Source organism: Pezoporus wallicus, unplaced genomic scaffold (genome assembly GCF_028554395.1).
Source record: "Pezoporus wallicus isolate ANWC-B61680 ecotype Strahan unplaced genomic scaffold, APGP_CSIRO_Pwel_v1 scaffold_3294, whole genome shotgun sequence".
In the NCBI taxonomy this organism is placed as follows: Eukaryota; Metazoa; Chordata; class Aves; order Psittaciformes; family Psittacidae; genus Pezoporus; species Pezoporus wallicus.
In genome coordinates this window covers 14821527-14847850 of record NW_026635478.1, presented here as the reverse complement: position 1 = coordinate 14847850, position 26324 = coordinate 14821527, and the positions used below count along the sequence as shown (strand labels likewise).

General features: G+C 45.0%; 1 protein-coding gene across 5 annotated transcripts in view; it reads right to left on the bottom strand.

Annotated features, from left to right (window-relative positions):
- LOC130609849 (alpha-2-macroglobulin-like protein 1) overlaps positions 1-25466 on the bottom strand; it is a 31148-nt gene extending 5682 nt beyond the window's left edge. The window contains exons 1-30 of one of the 5 annotated variants that reach the window (XM_057429238.1): positions 25335-25466; positions 23957-24140; positions 22642-22686; positions 22164-22308; positions 21473-21525; positions 21131-21151; positions 20439-20598; positions 19765-19849; positions 19289-19403; positions 17923-18031; positions 16960-17069; positions 16012-16176; positions 14594-14827; positions 13708-13771; positions 13068-13213; positions 12382-12528; positions 11048-11221; positions 9300-9405; positions 8642-8750; positions 8322-8547; positions 7998-8124; positions 7735-7856; positions 7510-7561; positions 7127-7210; positions 6385-6561; positions 5074-5155; positions 4820-4976; positions 3088-3162; positions 2173-2326; positions 172-356 (exon numbers count right to left, since the gene is read on the bottom strand). In XM_057429238.1, coding sequence (XP_057285221.1) covers positions 172-356; positions 2173-2326; positions 3088-3162; positions 4820-4976; positions 5074-5155; positions 6385-6561; positions 7127-7210; positions 7510-7561; positions 7735-7856; positions 7998-8124; positions 8322-8547; positions 8642-8750; positions 9300-9405; positions 11048-11221; positions 12382-12528; positions 13068-13213; positions 13708-13771; positions 14594-14827; positions 16012-16176; positions 16960-17069; positions 17923-18031; positions 19289-19403; positions 19765-19849; positions 20439-20598; positions 21131-21151; positions 21473-21525; positions 22164-22308; positions 22642-22686; positions 23957-24133 — 3606 coding nt within the window. In that variant the 5' untranslated portion in view covers positions 24134-24140; positions 25335-25466. Of the gene's footprint in view, positions 1-171; positions 357-2172; positions 2327-3087; positions 3163-4819; positions 4977-5073; positions 5156-6384; positions 6562-7126; positions 7211-7509; positions 7562-7734; positions 7857-7997; positions 8125-8321; positions 8548-8641; positions 8751-9299; positions 9406-11047; positions 11222-12381; positions 12529-13067; positions 13214-13707; positions 13772-14593; positions 14828-16011; positions 16177-16959; positions 17070-17922; positions 18032-19288; positions 19404-19764; positions 19850-20438; positions 20599-21130; positions 21152-21472; positions 21526-22163; positions 22309-22641; positions 22687-23956; positions 24141-24771; positions 24999-25334 lie in introns of those variants that run through there. The other 4 variants (XM_057429228.1, XM_057429220.1, XM_057429216.1 and 1 more) reach the window with 4 other exon arrangements.
- Positions 25467-26324: the final 858 nt, after the last annotated feature.

The window sequence follows — 26324 nt, the reverse complement described above, 5'->3', positions numbered from 1 at the left end:
AATTACACCACACAGAAAAAGTGTTTCCCCCTGGCATTCCCCTTCCCAAGCAGGTTTATGTATGCCTGTCCGCAAAGGATGGATCTAGAGTGATGTGCACATGAGAGTTGTGCACACCACTCCGGGCACAGTATCTCTCTCCTTGCCCCATGACTTCCTCCAACTTGTTACCTGTGTGGAAGCAAATCCACCAAAGGCATTTCTTTTTCCACTGAGCCAGTGCACAATCTTGCTTACTGAGGCTTCATTGAATGCCAAGTCTGGTTTGGAGACATGAGCCAGGAGGATGTAGGCTACTGTCTCAATCATAGAAGAGGAAGATTCTTCACTACTGGAATGTGATGTCAGGAGCTCTGCTGATGGGGGGAGAAACATGTGGAAGAGTAGAACTTATGAACATCAACTTCTCCTGCCCTAGTATCCTTCAAGGACTGGCAGTTTCCTGTATACCACTGGAAATAAATACCTGTGCCTTTCCAGGGCACCTCAGAGTGCAGAAGCCAGTCACTTGTGTTGCTTTTGTGCTCTGAAGGGCCAGCCTTCTGTAACAGGCTCCACTTTTTTCTTTTGAAAGCACAGAGAGATCCAGGCCCTAAATCCTCAGAGTTCCTCCAGAAAACAATTTTCCTAGAAACTATTGACTTTGAACAGAGGCTTTTTGCTTAAAGTACAGTTCTAGTCTTTACTAATCTCTGTGTACTGTGTATATTCAAAGCTACGTACTCAAGCTTTGACATTTTTTGCTGCTTCTGCATTTCCCTAGGACTGTATAACAGGGCTCCCCGTGCTGAAAAGCTGCAGGATCCATTTCCAGTCATTTGTATCTATTGTGCAAGAATTGTTCACTCTTTGAAGACGAATTGCTGATGGGCTACCAGAGGAGCAAAACTACCCAACTCACTTTGTTGGCATCCTCACTATGCAGTGCATAAGCTAGGACAATTTTAATCTAGAGCTGGCCTCCCATCTATGGTCTAAGCTTATAGGCATTGAATACATCTGAGTCCAGTCAAATGTTTTGCTATAGTGATGTTAGGGAGCTAACCAAAATTCAACTAAGTATCTAGAATTCAGTTGAATTGTAGGTCATCTTCTGCAAAGGTACAAATATGAAACCTTGAAACACACTTAAATTCCAAATCAGTTTTCAGAACAAACCTTCACTTTTGAAATAGAATCACAAAATCACTTGTTTGCCCAAAACCAGCATAAAGACTTCAGAGTTTAGCTCAGGGCTAAACAAGGACCCCCATCTATGGACTGGTATAACTTCATTATGCTTATCAGAATGGAAGGTTTTTGCATGAGGGGTTTGTCATTTACTACTCCCAAGGTAGTGTAAGCAGAACAAGTTTTAAATGAAGTGGTAGAAGGTTTCCTGAAGATGCAGCTACAGCTGACCTACAGATTAACCTTGAGTCTTTAAAAAGCATCGAAGTCCTCTTGAAGATCCAACTGTAATCCTGCTAGTGAGGCTAATACAGAAAGGTGTCTAGCCAGCAGAAGATAAACCTCTGAGGCAAAGATTCTCCAGCAGGCAAACTGCAGTCACATCCTCAGACTCAGCAGGCAGAACACAGACACATTTAAACATGTAGGACACCTTTCCCACTCTTACAACTCCATTGCTCTTGTCAAGACATTGCTAACTATTAACAGTGGAAAAAAAAAGCCAAAGTAACTATGACTTGACCCACATTAAAGAGATAAATGGAAGAACCAAGATCAGCGGCATAGCAATAAATATGTATCCACCCACGGGCCCTGAGCTGAGTAAAGCAGCAATGGGGAAGCAGTCAAAAAGCACTGCAAATTCTGCATGTAAATGCCCTGACCAGCAGATAAATAGACATGGTGAACCAAGTTTCCTCTGTAAGATCTCTTGCACTACAGATGAATTGCTGAAGAACGGTGGGAGCATCACAACTCCAGTGAGCCCTTTGACCACACAAATTGAGCATGGATCACATCTGCTGCTTTCAATTAGAAATTGTACCTGGGTCTGAGAAAACTAGAGACTCTCACAGCTTCAAGAGGTTAACGTTTTCTGACACAAAAGCCAACCTCAGAATAGTTAAATTTTCCAAATCACTGCAATTAAATCCTACAGATACCAGGCTTTAAACACAGTCATTATTTCCAGAACCCAAAATCTTCTAAACAGCAACCTACCAGTTTCCTTCTCTAGCATATGCAGGAGCTGCTCTCTCATCTCCATATCCTGACTCAGCGTGAAGACATAAGCCATCAAAGACTTAACATAAAGGCTTGTTTTATCAAGCGTTACATTCCTGAGGCAACGTAAGGCATTATCCAGCATGGTAACCTGAGAAAGGAATTCCAACCCAGTGAATTTCCTCTGACAAAAAAAAAGTTGTTGTGAAAATATATCCCCAACCCTCAAGCATCCCAGCTACATCTTTGATGAATTTTAGTGCTAGCATCTCTCTCAGGACTGTGGAACGTGAAGTAGAGTGGACAAAGCATCACTCACTGTGGGTGGAAACCAAAGATCTGACTGGACATACCACTGGGAGGGGGGATTGTCAATACACTTGAGAACCCAGCTGTAGGAAGTGTCTGGTAACACGCTGGCTCAGAACTGTCAGAGCTGCATTGTGTGTGCCTCAGTTCCTGAGGGGGTACAACGTTGTTCTCAGAACTGTACCAGGAATGCTGGAATATCAGCCCATCATAGCTAGAAGAGTCTGCTCTTGGCCTGAAGATCATTGCTTTTATTTCAGGTCTGAAGGAGGAGGGTTGCATACCTAAAAGGTGGTCTTTTTATCCTTTGGCTAAATTGGTTGGTTTAATGAAAACTATTGCATCTCCCTGCAAGCCCTAAGCCATTTTCAGAGGCAATTGTTTCCCCTGAGATCAGCTGGGAATGGCATATGCTCTGCTTTGCTGTAAGTCAGGCCTTTTATATTAAGAACTCCTTTCCAAGTTAACAATTTCCTGTTGAGCTTATTGTATACAAAGGTGAGACATGGCAGAACTTTTCACCAACTCAAGCTGGGTACGCCCTGAAACCATAGACCTGGGGAGGACGCTGCCAAACCCTGCGAGAGTTTGGATTTGACTTACATTCTTCTCCAGATGGAGCTCCACCAGTGCAGCAGCAATATAGGCTGTTAATGAGATTGTATCATCCACACCACCCTGCAAGTCACACAGACTAACATCAGAAAAGGGCAAAACCAATCACTGATTGCTTGTCATTGTATAGCCACTGAAACTGCCTATGGATGGTGTACCTGAGGGAGGATAGTAGCATACCTCAGGGAATTCCTGCACATACGAGGACTGAAGGAAATCACTCCAGGTTCACTTACTGAATGTAATGAAAATCTGGTGTTGAGGGCAGCCTCACAGCCGTATTATGCATCCAGCCAAGGCTTGCCTTCTCACAGAAAGGCATGAAACAGACTGTTAATCTATTTATTTTCTTAAATATGTTACAACTAGACTCTTGAACAAAGTGTTTATGGCGCAGGATTTGCATACAAGAAGCAATGCAAGTTTACATACAGTTCAGCTGACTGTAAGAAGCTACAGGTTAATATGGGTAAACAGGAGCCTCTTTTCCCATCAGAAGACATTTGTTCTTGGGGAAGTTCTGCTTGTATGCATAGACATGAGACACAACAACATCTAAAATGAGAAGGGGAATTTGGGCTGAGCTGCTGAAAAGCATTGCTCATACTGAACAGCAGAAACTTTGAAGCGTAAGGGGAGAGACAGAACCTATTCCAAAAAGTTCTATTCAAATAGAAAGCCAAAGTTGAGCAATTAATGAAAATCAGACAAGGATGGACAGTCTATACGTACACTCTGAGTTTGGGTTTTTTTTATATAGCATCCAAATTTTAAGGAAAAAAAGTGTAACCCTTTGCTGAAATAACACTCTTCTTTCATAAACCTGCCTTGTATTTAATATGGGTGGCCTTGCAATCTTACCTTTACAACGACAATGAATCCAGTTCATGTTTACCAAAAGCTTGGTGCATTTGCAGCTACACTGCAGGGATCATTTTGGGGATGTCAGGCTCCAAAAGTCGTACTTTTTGGGAGGTGGAGAACAGCTGTGTTTTCAGATATTCTCAGAGCACATAGTCAGGTCTATCTGGAGTGTATTGTGTGTCATAAGGCATGAGAAGAGGGAGAATGCAGCCAGGGTATTCTAGACAAGCACTAAAATATAGGAATATTTCTTCGTATGCCCTTGAAGTGCCCTGGCACGATTGGCCATGCTGCCTTTTGACTAAAGTAAAAATGAAGAAATCCTAGAAGCGATCCTATGAAGTATCCTGCAAGGATACCAGAGGGGGACTCTTCATCAGGGACTGTAGTGATAGGACAAGGGGTGATGGATTTAAACTTCAACAGTGGAAGTTCAGGTTAGATATAAGGAAGAAGTTCTTTACTGTGAGGACGGTGAGGCACTGGAGCAGGTTGCCCAAAGCAGTGGTAAATGTTCCATCCTTGGCAGTGTTCAAGGCTAGGTTGGACAGAGACTTGGGTGGCATGATCTAGTGTGAGGTGTCCCTGCCCATGGCAGGGGGGTTGGAACTGGATTATCTGAAGGTCCTTTCCAACCTAAACCATTCTATCATTCCATGATTAAAACCTCACCTGGAGGAAATGCCTGCGGTTTTAGACCATACTTTTTTGTTCTGCTCTGGGAAGCTGCCTTGGCTGTGCTAGGCCATGGGCACATTGCTTTGTGCTACTGTGCACAGAGAAAGAGCCTGGGGAAGCAGCCCTGTGCCTCACATTGGGCTTCTCCTGCTCTCACTCCCATGTCTGGCAGCCATACCTTCAAGTCATTGTTGAAAAGCTTTCCCACACTCTGGAAGCAGCCATTGGGCAGCTGGTGCTTCTGCAGCCAGAGCAGGGCACTGTGCACATGATCCTTATTGATGTAGATGTGAGAGCTGGCTTGTCCAAAGGACCTGGCTACAAAAGCTGTCAGCCTGTGAGCAGAGCACAGAGGAATCCCATGTCACAGCCAGGAGCTGAACCAACAAGGATAATAGGTTTGGGATGACAGTAACAACTCTGGTCACTCACCATGTGTTGCCCTGGTTGTCACCTTTCCCAAAGGCGCTGTATGAACCATCGTCATGTTTGTAGAGCAGCTGACGCTGGTAACCTATGAAGATGGATGCCAGGACATGACTCTCAGTGTGAGGGCCTGTAGCATCTCAAACTCTATCTGGCTGTGGGAAGAAAGGTCCACAGCGAGAGACTTCACCAGGTCCTATAGTCAGAGACATTGAGGCAAACCTTCCACCCCCCAATTCCCCATGCACCCCACACCAGCATGACAAGAAGCAGTCACAGAGCACCACTGAAGTGTGGCATGCAGCTGCTCTATATGACTAGAGCTGTTACATGCAAGTACTCTGGGTATCTGCCCTGCTGGTCTGCAGAACGGTGACATGTTTTGCCATCTCATGTTTGCCCACACCCCAGGGAACCTTCATGGGTACCATGCTGTGAACAAATTAGCTGTAGGAGTTAGGAGTAAGGACGAAGGCTTTTCCTAGAGGGGACCAATATAATATCGAGTTTGGTTTTCAGTACTTCTGCTATCCCTGTTGGGACTCAAGAAAGCACTGTTTTGTGAAAGCTCTGAGGGCAAAACACTAGCTGCATCTGTTGGCTCTTCCTACACCCTCCACAGAGCGTCATTGGCTACCCTCCATCTTGCTCCTCTGCTGCTGCCACTCTCTTGGGTAGGTCCCTCTCTCCTAAATATCTGACCCACTTACAGTACAAGAGAGAAAGGGGGAAGGAGAGGAAATAAAACTCTATAACCCTACCCATGGAAGGCTGCTAAGCTTGCAGCATAGCAGGGTAAGGAGACTGGCAGGCTGAAATGGGAGGCACTTTGCAAAATGGGACACACACACTGGCACTGTATTAAGTTCAGATTAACAGAGCTGACATGCCCCCACAGTATGTATCCTAAAACATGGAGAAACACTAATCTACTGAACTCCTATCTATTCCAAAGGCCATTTTTTATTCCAGTTAATAGCAGCTGATGCCATTTCCACAAGGGACTTCCATCTGCCTCAGACTGATAAGAGAACAAACCACAGGCATCACATAATGATGGAAATCATTAATTACCTACACCCGTCACTAAAAAGCAGGGTTCGTACCTCAATAACAGTGAGAGACAGAAGTCCTGCTTCTTCAGAAGCACACTTTTCCTTCCATGAGACATATCTTTTATTCTCTGTAATACCTTTCTTTGTCACAACTCTGGCAGTGCTCCCACTTCTCCCTGCACCTCTCTACCAGACCAGTGGCCCACACTCTTGATTTATAGCACCTTTGTTTTGGAGCAGAAGAACAAAGGTCAGTATTTACCTGTTTTCAGGAATTTCAGTGCTTTATCTTCAATTTCTGGGACCAGTTGTTTAGTCTTATTCAAGTATTGGAGTATGAAGATGTTTGGTGCAAACTGAACCATGTTCTGTTCACCACAGCCAAAGGGCATCCTTAGCAGCTGGTCTAAATTTTGAAGTGCTGGGCCCATGATGTCCCCTTAGGTTTGAGGTGGAGTGGCAGGAGAAAGGAAAAGCAGAGACATTCAGCAGAATGAAATGAAAGGATTGCTCCCTTCTCTAAACTCTACTGGGACTCTAGAAAAGAGCCAGCTGCGCACTCAAGAGAGATGATGATTTCTGCTGACCTCTCCTAGATTAGTCCAGCACAGAAAGGGAAGACATCATGGTTCTGGGAGGAGGGAGGGTATAGGAAACTTGAGGGGGTCTGAGGAAAGGTGATGAGAGCTTTCATTCTTGAGTGGGTATCAAGGAGGGAGAAGAATTACAGCAGCAAACCAGGTGGAAATCTGCCAGGATGGTTTTGGTTCACTTAGGTAGATGGCAGTGACATATGTCAGAGAAGATACCCCATTTGTGCCTTCTCAAGCCACTTGGGGATAACCCAGGATAATTCCTTATGAAAGGTATAAATACTGAAAAAGATTGCTTGATCCACATTTCTGAGGCCAGCAGTATACCCCTTATAGCTTATCTCATGAGGAACTGGGTTGATGCATCATTAAGTGCAAGCTCTTCCCCCAAGAGCAGCGAAAGTCTCTCACCAATCACAGAGAAAGTTGCTCGTCCAGATCCCTCCAGCACTTCTGCAGGCAAAGTCAGGGAGAACTCTTCAGAGACAGTATTATCTGAGGAAGGCAGAACCCAGAAATTTATCCCATGGAAGAAGCATCACACACAAGTGCAACATCTCTAGGAGACACAGGTGAGGCTCAGTGTACACTGTGTCACAACAGCTGAGACTTGCAAACAAATGCCTCAATACAGGAAACTTTGCTAGACATGGACAAACTATAGTTGTTCTCTCAGACAGAGGCAGTACCACCAGTGGTTGCCCTCTGACAATTCCCCCTGCCTCTGAGTCTTTGCAGTAGCCCTCTCCTTTCAATCCTGCACTCATGATCAGTCAGGGATTTTTGTCCCATACCTGCAGCACAAAGAAAGGCGTTCTGGGTCTTCTCTTGTAGGATACCTCCTGGCTGCAGATGGAGAAAGAGTAGTTCAGATAGAGAAGGCAGGAAAGGAAACCACCATGGCTCAGCATACCTGTCTGTTTCCAAGGAAGGACTAAACTTCCTCTTAGCATTTTGCTAACTGCTTCAGGGAATGACCCATTGTCCTCAGGTGTACTCCACCCTGAGAGGTGACTCACCTTCACAAGCAGAGGTTTTATTACTGTGTCTCTCTCTCCTTGTAAAGGTGTCACAGTAACCCTGTTATCACACAGATTGTGTGAATCTTCTGCCACGCTGCTCACGGTGACATTCACTTTGCCTGCAGGGAGCACAGGGGCACATTGCTGAGCACTTGCAGCAGACAGCTGTAGGTACAAGCATTGGGATCAAACATGCAGAGGCAGGTGAATTCCACCCTTCCTCACACTTAGATGCCATACATCCCTCTGCTCAACCTCACCCAGCCTGGTGGCTGTCACATTCCACGTGAAGGTTTTCACTTCGTTGGAGCAGAGGCAGCTGGTGAACTGGCAGCCTGGACAGGCACCCACCTGCAGTTCTGGGGTCTCTGTGAGTGTGGTGCGCACCTGAGTGTAGTGGGGTGTACAAGCACACGCTGGCATAGGGTTAGTGACAGGCAGTGCATGAAGGGACAAACAGGGCAGTGAGAGGTAGGGCTTTGTGGCCCAGATGCCAGCATCTAGGGCTTCTGAGAAGGTCATAGCTTACCTTTGGGCTCAAGTTTTTGTTTTGACAGAAGCTGTGTAACCTGGGGAATGCTCACCTGGATACAGTCCTTGAGGTAGTTGAAGACGGTGGCTTTTAGGCTGAAAGTCTCTCCTTGGATCACAGAGTATGGCAGTGACAGATCCACAAAGAAAGGCTGGAAGACCCTAAGAGTGGTCAGAGGTGACAACCCAAAGCCAGTATCAGCAACACAGAAGGTGTTGGCATTCCATTCTGTGATGGTGTCAGGTACAGCAACTTGGAGAGACACTTGCGCATCATCCCTAGAGCAGGAAGAGGGAGAGGAGAACTTGCTCAGAAGCAGTCAGAAATCTCCAGGGATCTCTCTGGGGAGGGCAGGCAGAAGCTGTTACCAACCCAACGGAGACCAAATCCCAAATCCAGGTCTCTGGGAAAAGTGTCCGTGGTTTTGGATTCTTGTCTTGAGAATGAGGTGCAGAATCACCATGGACAACATGACTTTCTACTGGAAAGCAAGTGATAACCTCAGAAAAAAGCATATGTAGCTACAGGTGAAATTAGTTCTTCATTCACAGGCAATCTAACACAAACTGTAAATGTTTTGTGACACACAAGAGTGGACGTTTCAACAAGAGGGTTGGTGTTTCAGTGAGAATCTGACACAGATTATTTATTTCTGGGGAATGCAGCTTTAGGAAGGCAGAATTGGATGGAGTTTAGCCTTAGACTCAGTCTGACAGATCTAGCAAAATTGGTCTGGATTCAGGGGAGACAGCATCATCAGATAAAGTGCCACTATCTTAGTCTGTGAAAGTGCTGGTGGAGAGCATAGTACATTTTCTGTGCTGTAGGACCAGCCAATAAAGCACAGGGATTTGAACTTTTGTCTGTGATTTATAAATCAGGTTCATTGAACTGGACACAGGCTTTATTCCTCCCATATACGAACAAGAAACGCAGCAGGGTCGAAGTCAACTACTTCAGCTGCAGGCTGGCCAGAACTGAGAAAGGAGAGCCCCTTCAGTCAAGGAGATGGACATATCTGATTCCTTACCAACAACATTGTCTTTTCGAGAATACATCTTTTTCTCAAAGCCTGGTTTCATACAAGAAACTGGTTTCTTGATTCTAGTATTGGTTAATATTTTCATGCGCAACATCTGAGAAAGCAGTGAAAAGACTAAATCAGTGATGAGTGAAAGGGAACAAGAATTATTTTCAGTATCTCATGATAGTAGGTATCGTAAGGGGTCTGGTGGTAGCTGAAACAATTTAAAACTATGCTTGTTTAAATACATATGCATAAAATTACAGGCTCAGACTTCGGGCAGTGCATGAGGAATGGAAACCAACATATGAGGAATACTGGAGCAAATCCTTACTTCTCATAAATTCCAACTAGATCTGTCCTTCATATGCCTGACCCTAACAATGAGAGAGGGTCAAACACTATATATCCCATGAAAAAAAGCCTAAGAGAAAAAAAAAAAAAGCAAGCTTTAAATTGCTGCAGAGTTTTATAACAGAAACATCTAACTGATCATAAGTAACCATTCTTACACAAGAAAGGAAAGAGTGAGTGAGCAGCTGCGTGGTTCTGAGTTACCAACTGGGCTTAAACCAGGACAAATCAATAACAGTTCTGGCTTAGAAAACTGATGGGCAACTTGGTCACAACTTAGTTTGGATCCTGATTTTGTCTGAATGAGACTCAGTCCCTTAGGGCCTATGCTTAACATGGTGGTAATATTGAATTGAATGCACACTCATGGGCATGGGCTGAGAAAAAGACATCATCACACCAAAGGAAGGTATTTCATCCTGTAAGCAATCTTTGCTTTGATTTAATGGCCTGCAGATCACTGAGAACTCTTCTACTTTCTTGAAGTACCAAACTGTTTCATGGATAGTAGGAGCCCTCACCCTTTCTGCAGAGGCTGTATATGCCTGTAGATTTAGTCAAATGTTACAAGACAGTCATCTGTTACAGGATCACTAATAATTGGAATGTGGGGGGGTGGGGGGTCTCCTTTAATTAGCATCTGACATAGTGTAGGACTAAGCATGTAAAAGACAGTACACTACCATGCCTCTGGGGGGAATCAGGGTCTGTATTTGCAAGGTAGAGTTCTGTCTGCCTGAGAAGCCTATGCAACTCAGACTCCATTTTGGCTTGTTTTCAGTGTGGCTTCTCCTGTTTTGAGGTGCTTTTACTTGCATATATTTCTCTAAACAGCATTTTGGCAGAAGCAGCACTTCTTCTTTGGTTTTGTTTAGCAGACATGTTGCATATCTTTTTTCTGGCTATTGTACTTGTTAGCTGATTAGCTTATTTTGTCATTTGTCTTGATAGCCAGCTAGAAAGCCAAATTGTGAAGGACTTGTTTTTATCAAAAATGCTTTGAGGAGAGGTAAAAAGAGATTTAATGAAACAGAGTAAACACTTTGCAAATAAAGTAATAGCCAAGCGGCAATCCGTCAAAATATGGTGAGGTGGTCAAGTCTTACTGGCGTTTCTTGTGACTTGCCCTTTGTAGCTATGGTAGCCTAAAGTAGATTTGTTCATTTTTATACTTCTGTAATCAGGCGGAATTCACTATGATTACTCATAAGTTTCATCTTTCCCCATAGTCCCCAAATGAGTGCAGCTACACTGAACAACAAGGTACAGATGACTTGTAGCAATCAAAGTTGGGGAAGCTGAAGTTTGCAAACAGTGAATTCCTTTAGGCATTCAGGATGGCATATTGGCAACCTCTGGCTCAGGAAAGTTTAAGGTTTAGTGGAAGTGTGGACACTCACCTTAAACAGATTAAAGACATCAGCGTCACTTTGGTACCACGGTGCTCCCATCCGAGTCTTTTTGTGGAGGCTGGACTCATGGGGCAGACAAGGGTATGCCTCAAAGTCTTCCAAGTGATAAAGGAACCCTCGTCCTCCAAGTTTAAAGCTGTCATCAAAGACCTTCTCGTACAACTGCAATGGAAAAGTAAAGGTCTTCATGAGGAACTGGCCAACCAGCATGTGTATGGGTCAACTATGTGGATTGTAGCCCTCTATTATACTTTGTGAAGCTCTGCAGTTGAGGAAGTTCACACTGGCCCAGCTTAAACTAAAGGACATTAAGCTCAAGGAGTGGATATTGGCAAGTGGCTTCCATCTGCAAGACTTTCACCTCTGACAGTTCAAGTCTTTTAACTCTCGGGTACAAGATTAGGATAAAAACACATGATTCAGTTTGAACACAATGCATTGGCACACCTGACTTAAATATTTTATGATTACTACTTTATATGCCTGTTAGTAGAAGATGCAAGTGAAGATGCACTGGAACAGCATTCCTGTAAAATAGAACACTAGATCACACTATAGGTCTTATTTACTGGTGTAGCAAGTCCCCCTGGATTTGGTGAGGCTTCTCTGTAGCAGTCTGGCTTGCCACTTTGCATGAGGTATACACATATGTGTTATCTCTGGTATATATACATTGTGGGATTATGTTGTGACTTTTAATTCTTGCAGTGCTTTTGTTCCAAGTTTTAAATGCATTCCTCTGGAATGCACAGCTGCTTTAAGGTAGGTTCATTCAACCCTTCTAGATTCTCATACCTGGGTGTGGACAAAATCCTGACCACTGTTCATCAGCCACTGTGTGCTCTGCGTGCTGTCCCCTCGCTACTGTTTTCTAAAGAACTGCTCAGGTGCTCCACCTGATCCATCATGCAGTTACCATTCAGCAATGTTTGGGGCAGAGGGATAGGAGAAGCCTACTAGGGAAAAACTCCATTTCAAAGGTTTAGCCTGGTGGAAGATGGAATAGCAGAGAGACAGCTGCTAAGTACCCTCCGTCCAAGTGGAAAGCATCAGCATCTCTCTGAAGCTGCTCTCCTTGCCTACCCCTGCAGTACCATGCAGCATCCACCACTCTCCAGGCAGAGGCCCAAAGTTCAGGGCTGGTGCCCAAGGAACTTGATTGCTACATAACTGCTCAGAAGAGGCTGAGGACAGAGAATGCCAGGGCAGCCACTTAACACTGCAAGCGTGTCCTGGGATGGACTATAGGCTTTTTTTTGTCAGTGCATGGGGAGAAAAGGCAGGCAGATACTAGGGGGTTGGTGACAGGAGGCTGAACTCACTGTGTTTGCTGTTAAGGTAGTATCGTTCTTCAGGAGGACACTCTTGTCAACAGCTTGGACAGAGCACAAGGACCCTGGAGCAGCCTTGAGGTTCAGATTGACTTTTGATCCTGGGACTTCCTCCTTGTGTGAGAATTCCAGTGACACCTGGAAAAGAAGAGAGAGTCAGGGGGCTTAGCATTGGAGAGTGGGACCTTGTGACTATTAGATGTCTGGGGAGCAAAGGGAAAGACAGAGAATAAGGTAGGGAAGTGGTCTGAGATGCTGAAACAACCCCTCCTAGAAATCCATTGGGAAGGCTACAGGGGCTGCAGTGTGTACAGCTCAGCCAGAGTTCCCCTACTACCACACACCTGCCACTCTCTGATCCAGAGCTACCACAGGATCAGAATCAGGCAGACTTCTCTGTTAGGGAGAACACCGGACAGTGGGTTCCCACGTCAGTCATGGGGAATGGGGGAAGAAAACAGAGTTTAAGGGAGCCTGGTTAACTCTTTGGGAAAGGCTTTCCAGTTGGTGTTGGGAAGAAGGAGGTTACCTGTTGTATTTCCCAGCCAAAAATACTGGGCATCTGGTTTGGCATACACACAGCTTACACCACTTGGCTGAGGATAAAACAGGACCAGGAATCAAAACAGGCTACAGCACATCAATGGTGCTATCTCACTCTTTGTGTTTCTACTCACCTTGTGTCTAAAGCATGTTTCTACTTGAAACTCTTCCACATCAGCCACCACCTCTCCATCCAAGAAGACTGCATACAGTAGAAGCTGGATGTCAGGCAGGAAGTCATTGCCAACAGTCAGAGTCAATGAGAAGGAGCCCTGCAGATCTGCACAAGACAGCAGAAAGAAAGAGAGGCGAAGAATTCAATGAATCAGCTTATTGGGGTTGCACAGAAAATAAGAGTCAAAAGAAGCATTAATAATTTCTACCTGCAGATAAGGATATCCTACACAGACACTATCATAGATTAAAGCTAGTTTGGCTCAACTTTAGCAACAATATTCCTCTTCCCTAATGCATAAATAATAAATAAGCAGGCAAGCTACACAAATTTTATATTTTCTCCATAGCTGGCAGCAAAGTCATAAGGTTCAATAGTAGATGAATTAGACAAGGCAGGAGAAGGACAGCTGCCTAGAAGGACACTGAACTCATATGAGAGGAGATTGTGTTGGTCTAATGAAGTGGAATCACTAAGATCTCATTTCAGTAATTCCCACCTGTGGATAAGAATAAAACCTGCAGAGACTGTCACTGGAGAGAGGTCACAGTTTTCTAGGGTATGTTATGAGGCACTTAACTTCATGTGTTTCTACTCACTCTCATGTCGATTGATTGGCACCTGCTTCTCTCCACTGAAAAGGATCTTGCCTTTAGCTATCACCTGAAGAGCAAAGAGAAGAGCCTTTCAAATGGTGAATTCTGACAGCATGAGGAGAGTGGGAAAAGAATAAGAGAAGAGAGAAGGATGTCTGACAGATGTTGTCAGTAGCTCCTCTGGCAGGGCATCACCTGAAGAGCATTGCAGCAGAGATGGTGATAGTATAGGTGTGAAGAGGACTTGAGAGGTGTTGGTTATAAAATGAGAAGACATGACTTCTTGCAAAGCCAGAGGTATGTCTGAAGCTACGAGCAGCTGCAGTGAACTCCGATTTTCACATTACCAGGATACAGTACTTTTGACCATATGAATGAGCCCAGATACTAATGACATCTCAGCCAGGCTGTAGTCACACTTGTTCTGGACTCACTTTCTTGAAAGTGGACTTCAAGATAACAACATGATAACAAACTTCTGGAGTGCATCAAGGGCCTGTGCAGTTTCAGGCCTTCTCCTGTAAATATACAGAAGGAGGTCAGCTGCCCCAGAGATTGCCTCAGACACAGATGGAATTCTGCGGCATACCTACAGGGCAGAAACCAGGACAGCCCTCCACTGCCACCCATGTGAATGTAGGATTAATAGCAGGTATCCCCTCACTCAGGCTTATGTCAAGGCACTTCTAACAAAGCAAAGCAGCTGGGGGCTAGGAGCAGGTCTAGGAACTGGGAAACAGGAGGAGGATTGGGCAGAACAGAACTCACAAACAGACTTATACTGGCCTGGGAGTACCTTATTCTCTCCTGTCAGTATGTGTTGTGCAATGGAGGTAAAACGCCAATAAGCATGATCTTGCCCTGAGATTCAGCTGTCTTTTGTGCTCACCAAGTAGTAGAAATCAATGTGGTCTACTTCAGAGCCAAGTTTATTTGGGTCAAGGATATAATCCACTTGGACTTCCTGCTCTTGATCACAGGCCATCATGTCATTCCTGGCCTTGATCTCAAGGAAGCTGTTGCTTTCAGAGTAGAAAGGTTTCAACCAGTGGAAGCTATCTTCAACTTCTGTGTAACTTTCAGAAGAATCTTGCTCGTCTTCATTTCCAAGACCGTAGGTACCCTTGAGCACACAAAACCATGAGTTGGCAATCAGTATCAAGTGATATAAGGAAGCTTGTACACCCTCTGAAAACATTAAGTTATTACCTGCCCTGATGGCAGACCACACATCTATAAGCTTATAGTATTCTTTTATTTATATGTCATTTTAAAGTCTGAGACTTTCTCTTATGAAGTTTTAGTAGATTTTCCCACAATCTCATTTTTCTTCCTTTATCTTTCCATGAAGACACACCCCACACCAGACTTTAACCTCAGAAAACCCCTGTTTTCAACTTATGTTTCTGGTCAGATGCCCTGAAGCACAATAGGCACCGAACCAGCTTTTGTATGATGAAGCTCCAATTCTGCAGATACTCTAGGGCTCTCTGGACAATAGCCATGGGCCTAAAAAGAAGAACTAGAGCCTGTCCGCAGGCTCCCTCAGCAGAGAAATCTACTTCTTAGATTACAGATCCTCAGATCACCAAATCCTGCCCAACCAAAATTAGGGAACCTCACCCTGAATAGAGGAGGGAATATGGGAAAAACACCTGTAACAATAGTTACAGTCTCTGGGAAATGAATGGCAACAGGAGATTGTACTACTTGGGAATTAATCCCATATCAGCTGCAGGAATGCAGTTAGTGGGAAGATGGGTGTACTACCAGGTTGGTAACAATGAGCTCCAGGTGTAGGAGCAGAAGTTGTAAGAAGGAGCCAAGTGCTTCAAAGTCTGTTGAAGGGAGGTCAAAAGCAGCTACTTGCCAAGCTCAGGTGTGCACTGCTGCAGAGTAAGAGCAGCCACTAAAAATGGACTTCAACAGACAGAGTTGTGCTGAGCCACCTCCTGCATGTCCCAGGGCAGAGAAAGGGGAGGTTTCCTCGGAGGAATTATTCAAATTAGCAGATGTTTTTAGCAGAGCCAAGGGAAGGTGACGGGGGATACAAAAGTTTAGGATCATGATTCAGCTCAGGACAGCAGATCACCTTTGGTGACCATTTGTCTGAAATGTCACAGCACAGCCTCCAGCTTCCCTGGGGAGATAGCACTGGAGAGTAATTCAAGATGCTTCTACAGATACAGCCAAATGAGATTAGGAGCAAGAGGAGTGTGCTCCAAAACCCTCAGATTTATTCTATTTTCTATCCCTTTCCTCAGTCTATCATCACTTTATCCTCCTTTTTCTATGGCAAATGCTCACCCTCAGAGAAACCATTGTGCTGTTCCAGCTGGTGGTATCCAGTGAGAAGTGGGCTTCCCCATTCTCATCTGTGATGAATGTCAGGTATGTCTCCTCATCATTGACATCAACTATTAGGTAGACTGTTTCATTTCTGAGGGGAGACTTGTCACTGTGACAGAGCATCTGCAAAGAAGGAGAGGAAGTTAATACCCCATGGTGCCACATTCTGAGCCACTGCCAGTGCTTAATATTGTTTCTATCACTGGGCTTTCTCAGGCCTTCTAGCTTCCAGGCAGGTTGGAAGGATCCAAATAAAAGTGCGATAAATACACAAAACCAACAACATGCAGCTGTTCAGGACTAGAAATAAGAGGTAGTGCAGCCAAATGAGGCTCCTAGATATTTTGGGGAAAAGGTGATTTCCTCATATCCTGAGCTTTTTCATGGACAATACTGCAGGACCTTTGACAATCAGAAAGAGTCTTGTCTTCAGCAACTTAATGACTGTTCCTTACTCTTCTTCATGCTGAGGTTAGTACTGGCTCAGGTAAGAGTGTTTCTATCCCCAGTGGGACAGCAGTCCTAGCATTATCGAAGGGACCATGAGTCAGAAAGGAGTGTCTAAAGCGATACACAAGGCATTAGGGATTTCTGCCAAGGTACCATGAGCATTTGTCTGAAGGGAGTGTTGTTTCCCTACTGATGCCACCCCCATCCCATATGCCTTTTATTGCACAGACTAGTTTCAGGAGCTACTCTTGAGAAATCCTCCAGAGACTGCAGCTGGACCCAGAATTCCCGTCCAGGTTAGGATAGGGAGAAGAAATTGCTTCTCCAGGAGGCTTCACTCATGTTTGCAGGGTACCAGCAGAGCAGCACTTACTTTCCTGGAGATAGTTGCTTTCTGCCTACAGAAGATTAGATCTATGATGTATTCTCAAGAGAGAAGGGATCCATGGGTGTTACCTTCCCTGTGTATGGTAGTCCACGTTTGTAGAATAAATGAAGATTGATAAACTCTATAGACTTCATTCTTGTCGCAATAGGAATTCTAGTAATTTCCATAGTCTCTGCTCCTGGGTGGAGAGATGGGGAATCTGTTAAACCCTAGCAGTGCTCTTACAGAAGCAGAAGACAAGAAGATTCTTAAACATTACTTACAACATCTACAGCTTCTAAATTTAGGAGAGAAAATACATTCTTCCAGGATGTAATTCCCTCAACCTTTCTGGGCCCCTGCTTCATGACATGACACACTGTACCCTTTTAAGTGCTTATTTCTCTTTATTGAAAATAAACTAGATGACTGTTTAGTTACATGCAGCTACATGGTAGATGCCTAAAAGTGGCCTAAGGACCCCACTCAGTGGCTTGAAGGACCCCACTCACAGTGTGGCAGTTTGAACAGCGGACACCTCCAATGGCCAGAGCTAGGTGCACATAAACACTGATACTGAAAACCTACTTCCTTATAGTGAATACTATGTCAGACTAAAAGGGAGCAGAATGGCATTCCTTACAGCAGGAGTGTGCCTAATCAGCCCTGCCTCAGGCTTAGGAAAAGAGAGGGTAAGAGAGAGTGGGTAGGGACTGCCTGTCAAGATGGTACACTGCAATTAGCAAGAACTACAAGGACTTGTTGCAGGCTTTTCCGTGGCTGGTGGGTGCTTCTCAACTGACTGAAGAACACTTTGGCATCCAGTCAATCACTAAAAAGTTATATATGCAATATTGGAGATGAAGGGTGGAGAGGATTAGGAAATCTCATAATAACAGATGGAAGAGGTACTGGAATAGAGACCATCATCATGCCACAGGACTTGGGAACCCTCAAGTTACTTTTTTAAAAATTAATTCAACTGCCACAGAAAGGCTAAAACCAAAGAAGTTGCTTTCAAGGAAGAGAAAACTTCACAGATCCTCCAGTACCTGTTCCGTCTTCCACCATTTTTCCTATGGCAATTATGTGGCTGTCAGTTTTATTTACTTCCAGAGTCTCTGTCTTCACTGTAAAGGTAGTGCAGCCATTCTTGTTTGTCTGCAGAAAGAGAGACATGAACAGAGAGAAAGAGCATGGTGTGGAAGAAGACAAGCTGTCCCATAGATGCTGGGCAATCCAAAAGAAGTGTTTCCAAATACTTGTGGAAGAGACAGAAGTTCAAAAACCCATTATGGATACCTTAGGCAGAGAAGAAAAGGAACATGCTTGGATTAAATAGTCACCCAAAAAAGTGGCAGAAAAAAGTGCTTCAGGCAAATCACATAAGGGTTAATTGTGTCACAGACAAACTCAAGAGACTGGATTAAGCCTTGATCCTGCAGCTGAAAGAGTGTGGGTATCTCTACCTGAGGTAAAGGTAACTTTCTCCCTGAAACTATACAGCCCTGACGAACTAAGCCTGTCAGCACGGCTTTCCTGTCAAGACCATGGCATGGCCATGTTAAACAGACTGCAAGAGCTTTGCCAGGCACTAAAGCAGAGGCTGGGTACAGCCAGTCTGCCAGAGAGGGGAGGCGAATAAACTATTTCTAGTTGTGCCTAGTGAAGTTTCCACAGAACCTTACAGGGCCTCTTACACGTAAGGTGAGAGGGAGCTGGCATTCGGTTGGTGTTTTGCACAGCTAAGACTGTAGAGCATTCCAGCTGGAGATATTTTGCTGCTGGATGCATTTTAAAAGATGCCGAGATCCAGCTGGATTTTTCTATTCTGGCTTGTTGCTGGCTGATCTGACATTTAGAAATATTCTCTTGTGACTTTCAGGCTGAAAGAGCTGCATCTGAAAGCCATGGGTAAAACCAAGCATGGAGCTTAACTACAGGCATATAAGGAACACAAATGTTCAGATAGTGGAACCAACACAGGACATAATCTCAGCAAGGACACTAGCAAGTTTAAGATGATCCATTAACTCCATCGGTACAACAAGAAACAGGGCATTAGCCACAGATCATTTGATGCTCTGATACTGGTGTTTATTGGTGGGAATGATCACAGAACTGAATAGACCGGTGATCTGATTGCATACAATATGATACTGTCCCATGGGGAAAAGCACTAGATGTCATTACTTACATAGATCTTACACCTTCTCCTGAAACACTGAGTCAGATATGGACAGCTAGAGCAGTAATTTGAGTCACAGGAAGAGGAATCAATGGTCTGATCAGGTTTAGCAAGTGGGAAGGCACCAGACTAAACATCGGTGCACATCAGGTACGTCTTGGGGCAGGTTAAGGGGACAGACATACATGCCTAGCAGGTAATACTTTCTACTCTCCTGTTTGTTCACCTACCCTGCTGGTTTGCTTCCTCTTCTCAGCAGAAGTTGATAAATCTTCTTCCAGGAACTGGGATAATACGATAAAATTAATTTCTGTTTTCCCTTGAACGGGCTTCCCATAGGTATACCTGTGTCAAAGAGGAGAAACATTCACCTGAAGACCAGCCCCTTCAGCAGAAATATTGATCCCACCGTTATCTGGGGAAAGTGGAGCCTGAGAGAGCTTTGTGCCATGTTTGCTCAGGAAACTTCAGCTCATCCCTTAAAATCAGTTTGCATCCCTCTCCACCCACTATACCCAGCATCCTTGGTATCTTTCACAGTAAATGACCAGGTGCAAGAATAAGCCCATTTCAGAGAGTGATCTGTATCCCTCAACCACAGGGTAATACAAGGATATTATACTGGAAGGCCATTTGTCAGCTATGGGCAATCTGGAGGTGACTACGGAGGCAAAGACTAGAGATTACAGCAGTACCATGTACTCACTTGCCACAGACCTTCAGCTGAAATTCCTCATTCACTGTAGTGATAAATGGAGGGTGCTCAATCTTTATTTGAAATTTTTTCAGCACTGCATAGAAGAGAGGAAGATAAGGATAGAGGAAAAAAAGCAATACTGAGTATGCATACTGCAAGTTTGGTCATAGCTGCAGTACAGATAGGGGGAAAGACATTAATGTCCCCATCACCATGCTGCAATAGCTGTTACTGCCTTCAGCGACACCACCCTCTAATTGCTGCTATAATTGCACATGGGTCTGCTTTTCTACTCTAGCTCAGTCAAGCAAAAACATTTTAAATAGCACAGGGTTTCATCCATACCTACATTACTGTAACTAAACGGGACTAGTATGTGATACCTCTTCCTATTATAGCAGTTGACTGCAGTAGATAGTAAACCTAGATTAGAAGAGGGTGACAATGAGCAACAGAGAGTGCTCATCATAGGGCCCAGCCACAGCTAGTATAAAATGTCAGACCACAGCCTCTCCTTCGCAACCTATGCAATTGCAGAACCTCCAGACCATCACAGATCTGTGCACAGACCTCAGTCTGCTGTTCTCCCAGGGCAAAAGGTCTGATGAACATAGCCACATTGCCGTGCTCTCTTCTTCAGCTACCCACACAGCTTTCCCCTCACGTCTGTTGTCAAGTCTTACCGTATTCTTCGACACTGAAGGTTTTTTTAGCCATGTCTTGTTGCACTGAGATGGTATAATTCCCAAGGGGTATTTCAGAGGCCAGGGGAAAAGATAGATCCACAATGCCATGTCTTGATTTAACATTCAGCCATTCAGCAATACGGTTATGCTCAGGATCCTATTTGGGAAAGGATGTTCGCAGCCATCAAGTCACACTGGGAGGAACCTGGCAGGTCCAGCCATACTCAGGCACAAGAAGGTACTACGAGGGCTTACCCTTGCTGCAGTAGAAAGGATGCCAGAGCACCAGGAGAGATTCCTCCTCCCCTCTCCAGTATCCTTTTACTGAGCTTTTGAATTGGAAAGGCTGCCAAGAACTGTAAAGCTGCTAGGAAATGGTAATGCCATAACACTGTGGTCTGTGCTGCATCTACTGACCACTTAGCCTTATGCTTTGTGTTCTGTGCAGACAAGGTGTTCGACAAAGGTTCATTACTGTCCTGCCTCTAGCCCAATTGTGTGCATCACAGAGGTGCTGATTTCAATCAAGAAACCAGGCTGAGCAGGTAGAAAACACTTCAGCTGAACCTGAACCATAACCATAACCTTGTGAGGTTACAATTTTGGCACAACTCTGTCCAGGAGTGAAAAAGTAGGAGAGACAGTAGAAGAGACAGACATCTCCCTTTGGCCAATTCCTTGTCACTTACCTGCAGCCATATCTGGGAGTACTGTAAAATCAAGAGAAACACAAGTTAAGTTTTATACAGAGCAAAACACATCCATGTGAATCAGTATTAACAACACTGCCTGACATGGGGCCCCACCAGAAATTTCCACTCTATGCAGATCCCACGCTAGGCCTCCTTCTCCCTCTGTGCAGGCTTACACTGCAGTCTTTCTCCAAGGGACCAGTGGATGAGTGGCTTCCCTTCAAAGATAATTTGTTCCTATGATTTAATAGTCATGAAGAGAGATGTCTCTTTCATGATCCTCTCAATGTGTCTCATGCTGAGGCTCCTGCTTCTAGAAAAGCACAGGGTAATACTCACATCATTTTTAATGACCTTAAGGTCCTCATTGAAGTTCACAATTCGAAATCTCACTGTAGATACAAAGAAAAGGAAAGCAAAGCATTCTGGCTGCAATATGCACAAATCTGTTTCTCATTTTCTGTGCTCCAGTATTCATGTCTCTCTGTTTACCTCAGAGGTATTCAGGTCTTTTCCCAGACAGCCTGCCCCAGCATCTCCCAGCCAAGAGAACTCTGGGAGGTTTACATGCAGCTGTGGGCTATAGAAGCTCACTGCCTTTACCTGGAAAGACTACAGTGATGTGTTGAAGAGTTGATTGGTTTGTTTGCAGACTGTTCATATTGTAAAGACTGTGAAGTAACTATTTGTATTTCTAGAGCTTGGCTTTACCTAAATATTATTAACAGTCTTCAAAAAACAGTAAAGGGTTGTCCAGTGTCCTGGACAGTTCTGGCTTTTCTTTTATGTCTCACTAGAGATACTTTACCAAAACAACACCTGGGAGCAGCAGGCTGGGCATTTGGTGCAGCACTGCTTGGAGAGGAACATCCTGACTCATTTTGTTCCTGGAAACATCTGATAGTAGACATTGGCTTTCTTCCATCTCCAACAAGTTTAACTTGCTGCACTCAGTGAAATCTTCTCCCCAGATGTGGCTGTTACCTTGACCCTTCCCTCCCCATTTTCACATGCCACATTTTTGCCTTACCTGTTTCTCCAGGTTTGTATAAGTCCTTATCTGTCTCTACTAGAATTACATTCTTCTGGGGCTTGACCAGAACCTTCTTGCGACCCTCAAAGAGCACATTTTCCCCACTGCAGATCAGGACATGGAGAAAAACCACCGTCTCTGGCTGTCAGGTTAAAAAAACCAAACTGCCTGAGAATACAAGCAGCTTGAAGGAGAAACGAAGGCACCTGTCCTTCCTACCAAATTTTCCAACTTCCCTCTCCTTCCTTCCCCTCCTTTGATGTAGCTCTCCCTTTTCCCTACTCTCTGTGCTCCCCAGCTTCCTCATTCTCTTTTTTCTGTCTTTCTCCTTGTGATGTTTGCCTCTTCCCACATTTCTTTCTCCCCTTTACTATCTTTTCCACCCTCCTTCTCCAACATTAGTATGGCTCAGGTGCCAGAGAGGCTGAAGCTTTCTGATCGGTAAGAGGAGAGGCAGCCAAGAGACATGTCTTACGTGTGACGCGGAGCCATCTCTTTTCCTGGGAATGAATTCTGGCACCTAGGTTGATTGATACAAGAAATGGAAAGCAAATTCATCAGACTTTGTATCTTATTGCAGATGTGACACATCACCTCAATGTTGAAAAATCTCTGAACTTCAAAGTCCAAATTCTGCTGTATGACTCTGTCTCTAACACACTTGACATTATAGGGAAAAGAAGAAGCTACTGCTTGTCTCTTGTTCATAAACCTAAGAATGAACCAACTGACATGTCATTCTCCCACTTCACATAAACATGAGATTTTTATGAAACCAAGAAAAACCATAGGGAACCTGGAGCTGACCAAGACAGTAACAAGACATGAGACACTGATCAGGCAAAAATGGGACAGTATCAGAAAGACCAAGCTCACCAGAAGAAAGGTTCTTTTTGCTAATGACAGACTTCCTTGGCTTTCTAGAGCCAGGACTTGCTTTCTCCTAAGGGCTGGCACCAAAAACTTTGTTAATCATTGTCTTGTTGATGCAAGAACCAGAAGTGACTACAGTGATTCCTTGAGTTCTGCTGAATCTGCAGGACAATCAGGGCACAGGCACAGTAACTTTGTGCAGTGCTGAGGCAGACAGGGGCAGTTCATAGAGTGCCAACACCAGCTACATCTCTCTCCATGGCTCTCCAGAAATATAACTGAAGATTCTGCAGTTGTGCCCCAGCCTTAGTGTGTCTAGTTAAGCTTACTAGAGCAGCAATATTGCAATGACAGGAACTCAAGCTCCCCCAAAAATACCCAGATTGCCTGGGTGAAATTTGGTTAATTCAGTGGGTTCAGTGCCATTAGCACCCATCACAGCTAACTTAAAGCAAGCTCAATGACTGTGCAGGCTGCAACTACACTTTACTATATAGATGCAGCTTTAGAGCAGAATGGTCCTCTTGGAGCTGGATGTGCACGCTTCTGAGGAAGTGAAGATGAAAAGAATGTGTTCCCAGTGCATTGGCTTGCACTGTGATATGAGAGCATTTCTAGGGTCTAAACACTAAGTACATTGAAAGTCAGTGTTTTCCAACAGGCTTGAAGTAGGATGAAATGGGCTGATATAGGTCAAAAGAACAGGGTTTTATTTACACATGAAAGATTTCCCACTTTGCTAGGCTCCAGGACACTGCTGTATTTTGCATGGCAATACATTTAACCTGCTTGCAAGCCATGGCAAAGCAAAAGACAGTGTACCCAAAAAACACAGAGATCCAGAGAAGTGCTGGGCTCATGTCTGAAGTGAAGGTGGGAGCACCCACTGCCAAATCAGCTGCCACAGCTACACTCACCTGGAAAGTGATGCACTGGAAAGTGCCTGGCTTCTCCACATCCCGTTCCACCAGTGTGTGGTTCTGGGTTGACACCTGCAAGGTGATAGCCAGGTGGACAGCCTCACTCAGGGAGCTGAAGTGAATGCAGAGCTTCTCCTCTTGGGAATAGTGAATAACAGCAGGGAACACCACCATATAATGACTAGAAGAGAACAGGTGATGTGCAAAAGCAATTCAGAGGCTGAGGTGGACAGGACAGAATCCGTCTCTGCTGCTTTCATGAAGAGGTAGACCAAGGGTCCGAAATATCTTGAGGCCTGCAGCCAAGGAACTACAGTGCGGCTCCCTTTCCAGAATGAAGCAGCATGCCAAATGTGGAATTAGAATGCTCCTGATATCTGCCTGCTACCACCTTGTCATCAGCCAGGACGCAACTGCCCAGTGTACAGTACTCCAATTGCGAGTACACAGAGCAAAGCCGTGTGAAGAATGAAGCCTAAGACTCAGTGTCTTGGGCATAAAGCTTCAGTCCTCCCACCAAATTTCACCCCCACCAGCACAGGATGAACAGAGGCAAAACTTGTGCCTCCTGTAGCTTTGCAGTGTGTGCAGTGCAGTGCCTGCCAAGCAAACTCCAGGGACTTCACCTGCAGTGGTGCTCAATGCCCAGCGCTCCAGTGGGACTCAGCAGGAGCTGCTTCTGCTCAGCCTCCCTGAGAACAGGGCCCCACTGTTCAGCCCTGTGATGCTAAACAGTGCAACACCTCAGCACCACCCTTCAATGACAGTCCCTTCCTCTAAGTCCCCGCAAAATCAAAAGGAGATAATCTCACGGTTCCAGGCTTGCTGCAGCTGTGACTGGGAATAGAGTCAGGGCTAAAAGGAGCACTGGTGCTCCCATAGCTTGGGCTGGGACAGACAGCTCACAAGATCCACACAGGAGAAGTGCCTGCACAGGTGGGTTGGAGCAATCCTAAATATCCCCTCACATGATCCTAAGTCCAAAAAGGGGGGGAGCTGATACATGGAGCTCGTATGTCGTCCAGGCTAATGACATTAGCTAATATTTACTTGCCTCCACCACCAGCAGAGTGAAGGCCAAACAGCACAATTCTCCACCCACATCTGCATTCAGATGGTATTCTAGGCCATGGGGTGCCAGAGCATGGAGACATGTGGGGTGGCTGACCTCTAATCCAGGCTGAAGGGGACGAAAAAAACTCATGTCAGCCATGGCTAGTCTGGATCCTGGATGTAGCATCCATTGAGAGCCAAAACTGCACCTCAGCTACTGTCCTCAGCTTCTAAAAAGCATCATCAGTACTCTCTGCATCATTAGAGAGCTTCCTCACACCCAGTATTACTCAGAACTTGGAGTAAAGACCTTTCAATTCACCTCTGTTCCCTGCATCAGTTCCTTTGTCTAGCCATCCATCCCAGCTATGCCTGATCCTCCTGGGTTCAGGACCTTTCCCAGGGCTGCTCCAGCCACCCACTGCCAGCTCCTCTCATATTTCCAGTATAAGGCGCTTCCAAATAAAGCAAGGTGTTTTAAGTCCCCACATATTTTAGCAAGTCTCCACTTTACATCCTTCAAGCCAGATGTCCAGTCTCCTGCCAGCTTCCTCCAGCCATAGCATAGTTCTACACTGACGCCACCACCCATGACTCTTCCCAGGTACTGCAGCCTTGTTTCTCATTTTCCTGGGTGGCAGCAGTGAAGTCAAGAGGTCTTGGATGTATTTGCCCTCTGGTTATAACCCCATTTGAAGGTGGATGTCCTCATCCTGCCCTGTCCTTAGCTGAGTTTTGGTAGAGCATAATCAAAGGTACAATACAGGTTGAATTTACCATCCACTCACTCTTTGCTCCCAGCTGAAGCAAAACCCTGGATTTACTTTGGCACAGTCCCTGTATGTGTGCTTAGCATTCATCTTCCTAGTACACAGTCCGATGTAACTAGCCTTTAACCTGGCACAGACATTGCAGATAGTCTGCAAGATTAAAGCACTGTATGTCACTGATCTGGGAGTGCATTTCATTCTCCAAAATCAACAGGCTTTTGAGTCCAAGCCTAAATTAGCAGGACAAAAAACAACCTGGGTCCTGTCTGATTTCAGAAACACTCCCCATGGCTCTGCATTTCTGAGTGGTCAAGTCATCTGTGTCTGAAATTAAATGGCAACAGACAGACAACAAAAAGAGAGTAACATGCTAAAGTGCTTCCCTTCTTCCAGGAAGGAATGAGGGCACTGGCAGAACGAACACCAACAAACCTTAGTAAGCCTTGAGGCCTTTGGCGTGTAGGCAGCAAACAGTATCTCCACCCATCCACCCGCCCACACCCCAGCCCCAGCCATGCGCAGCATGATTTCCACTTCCTTGG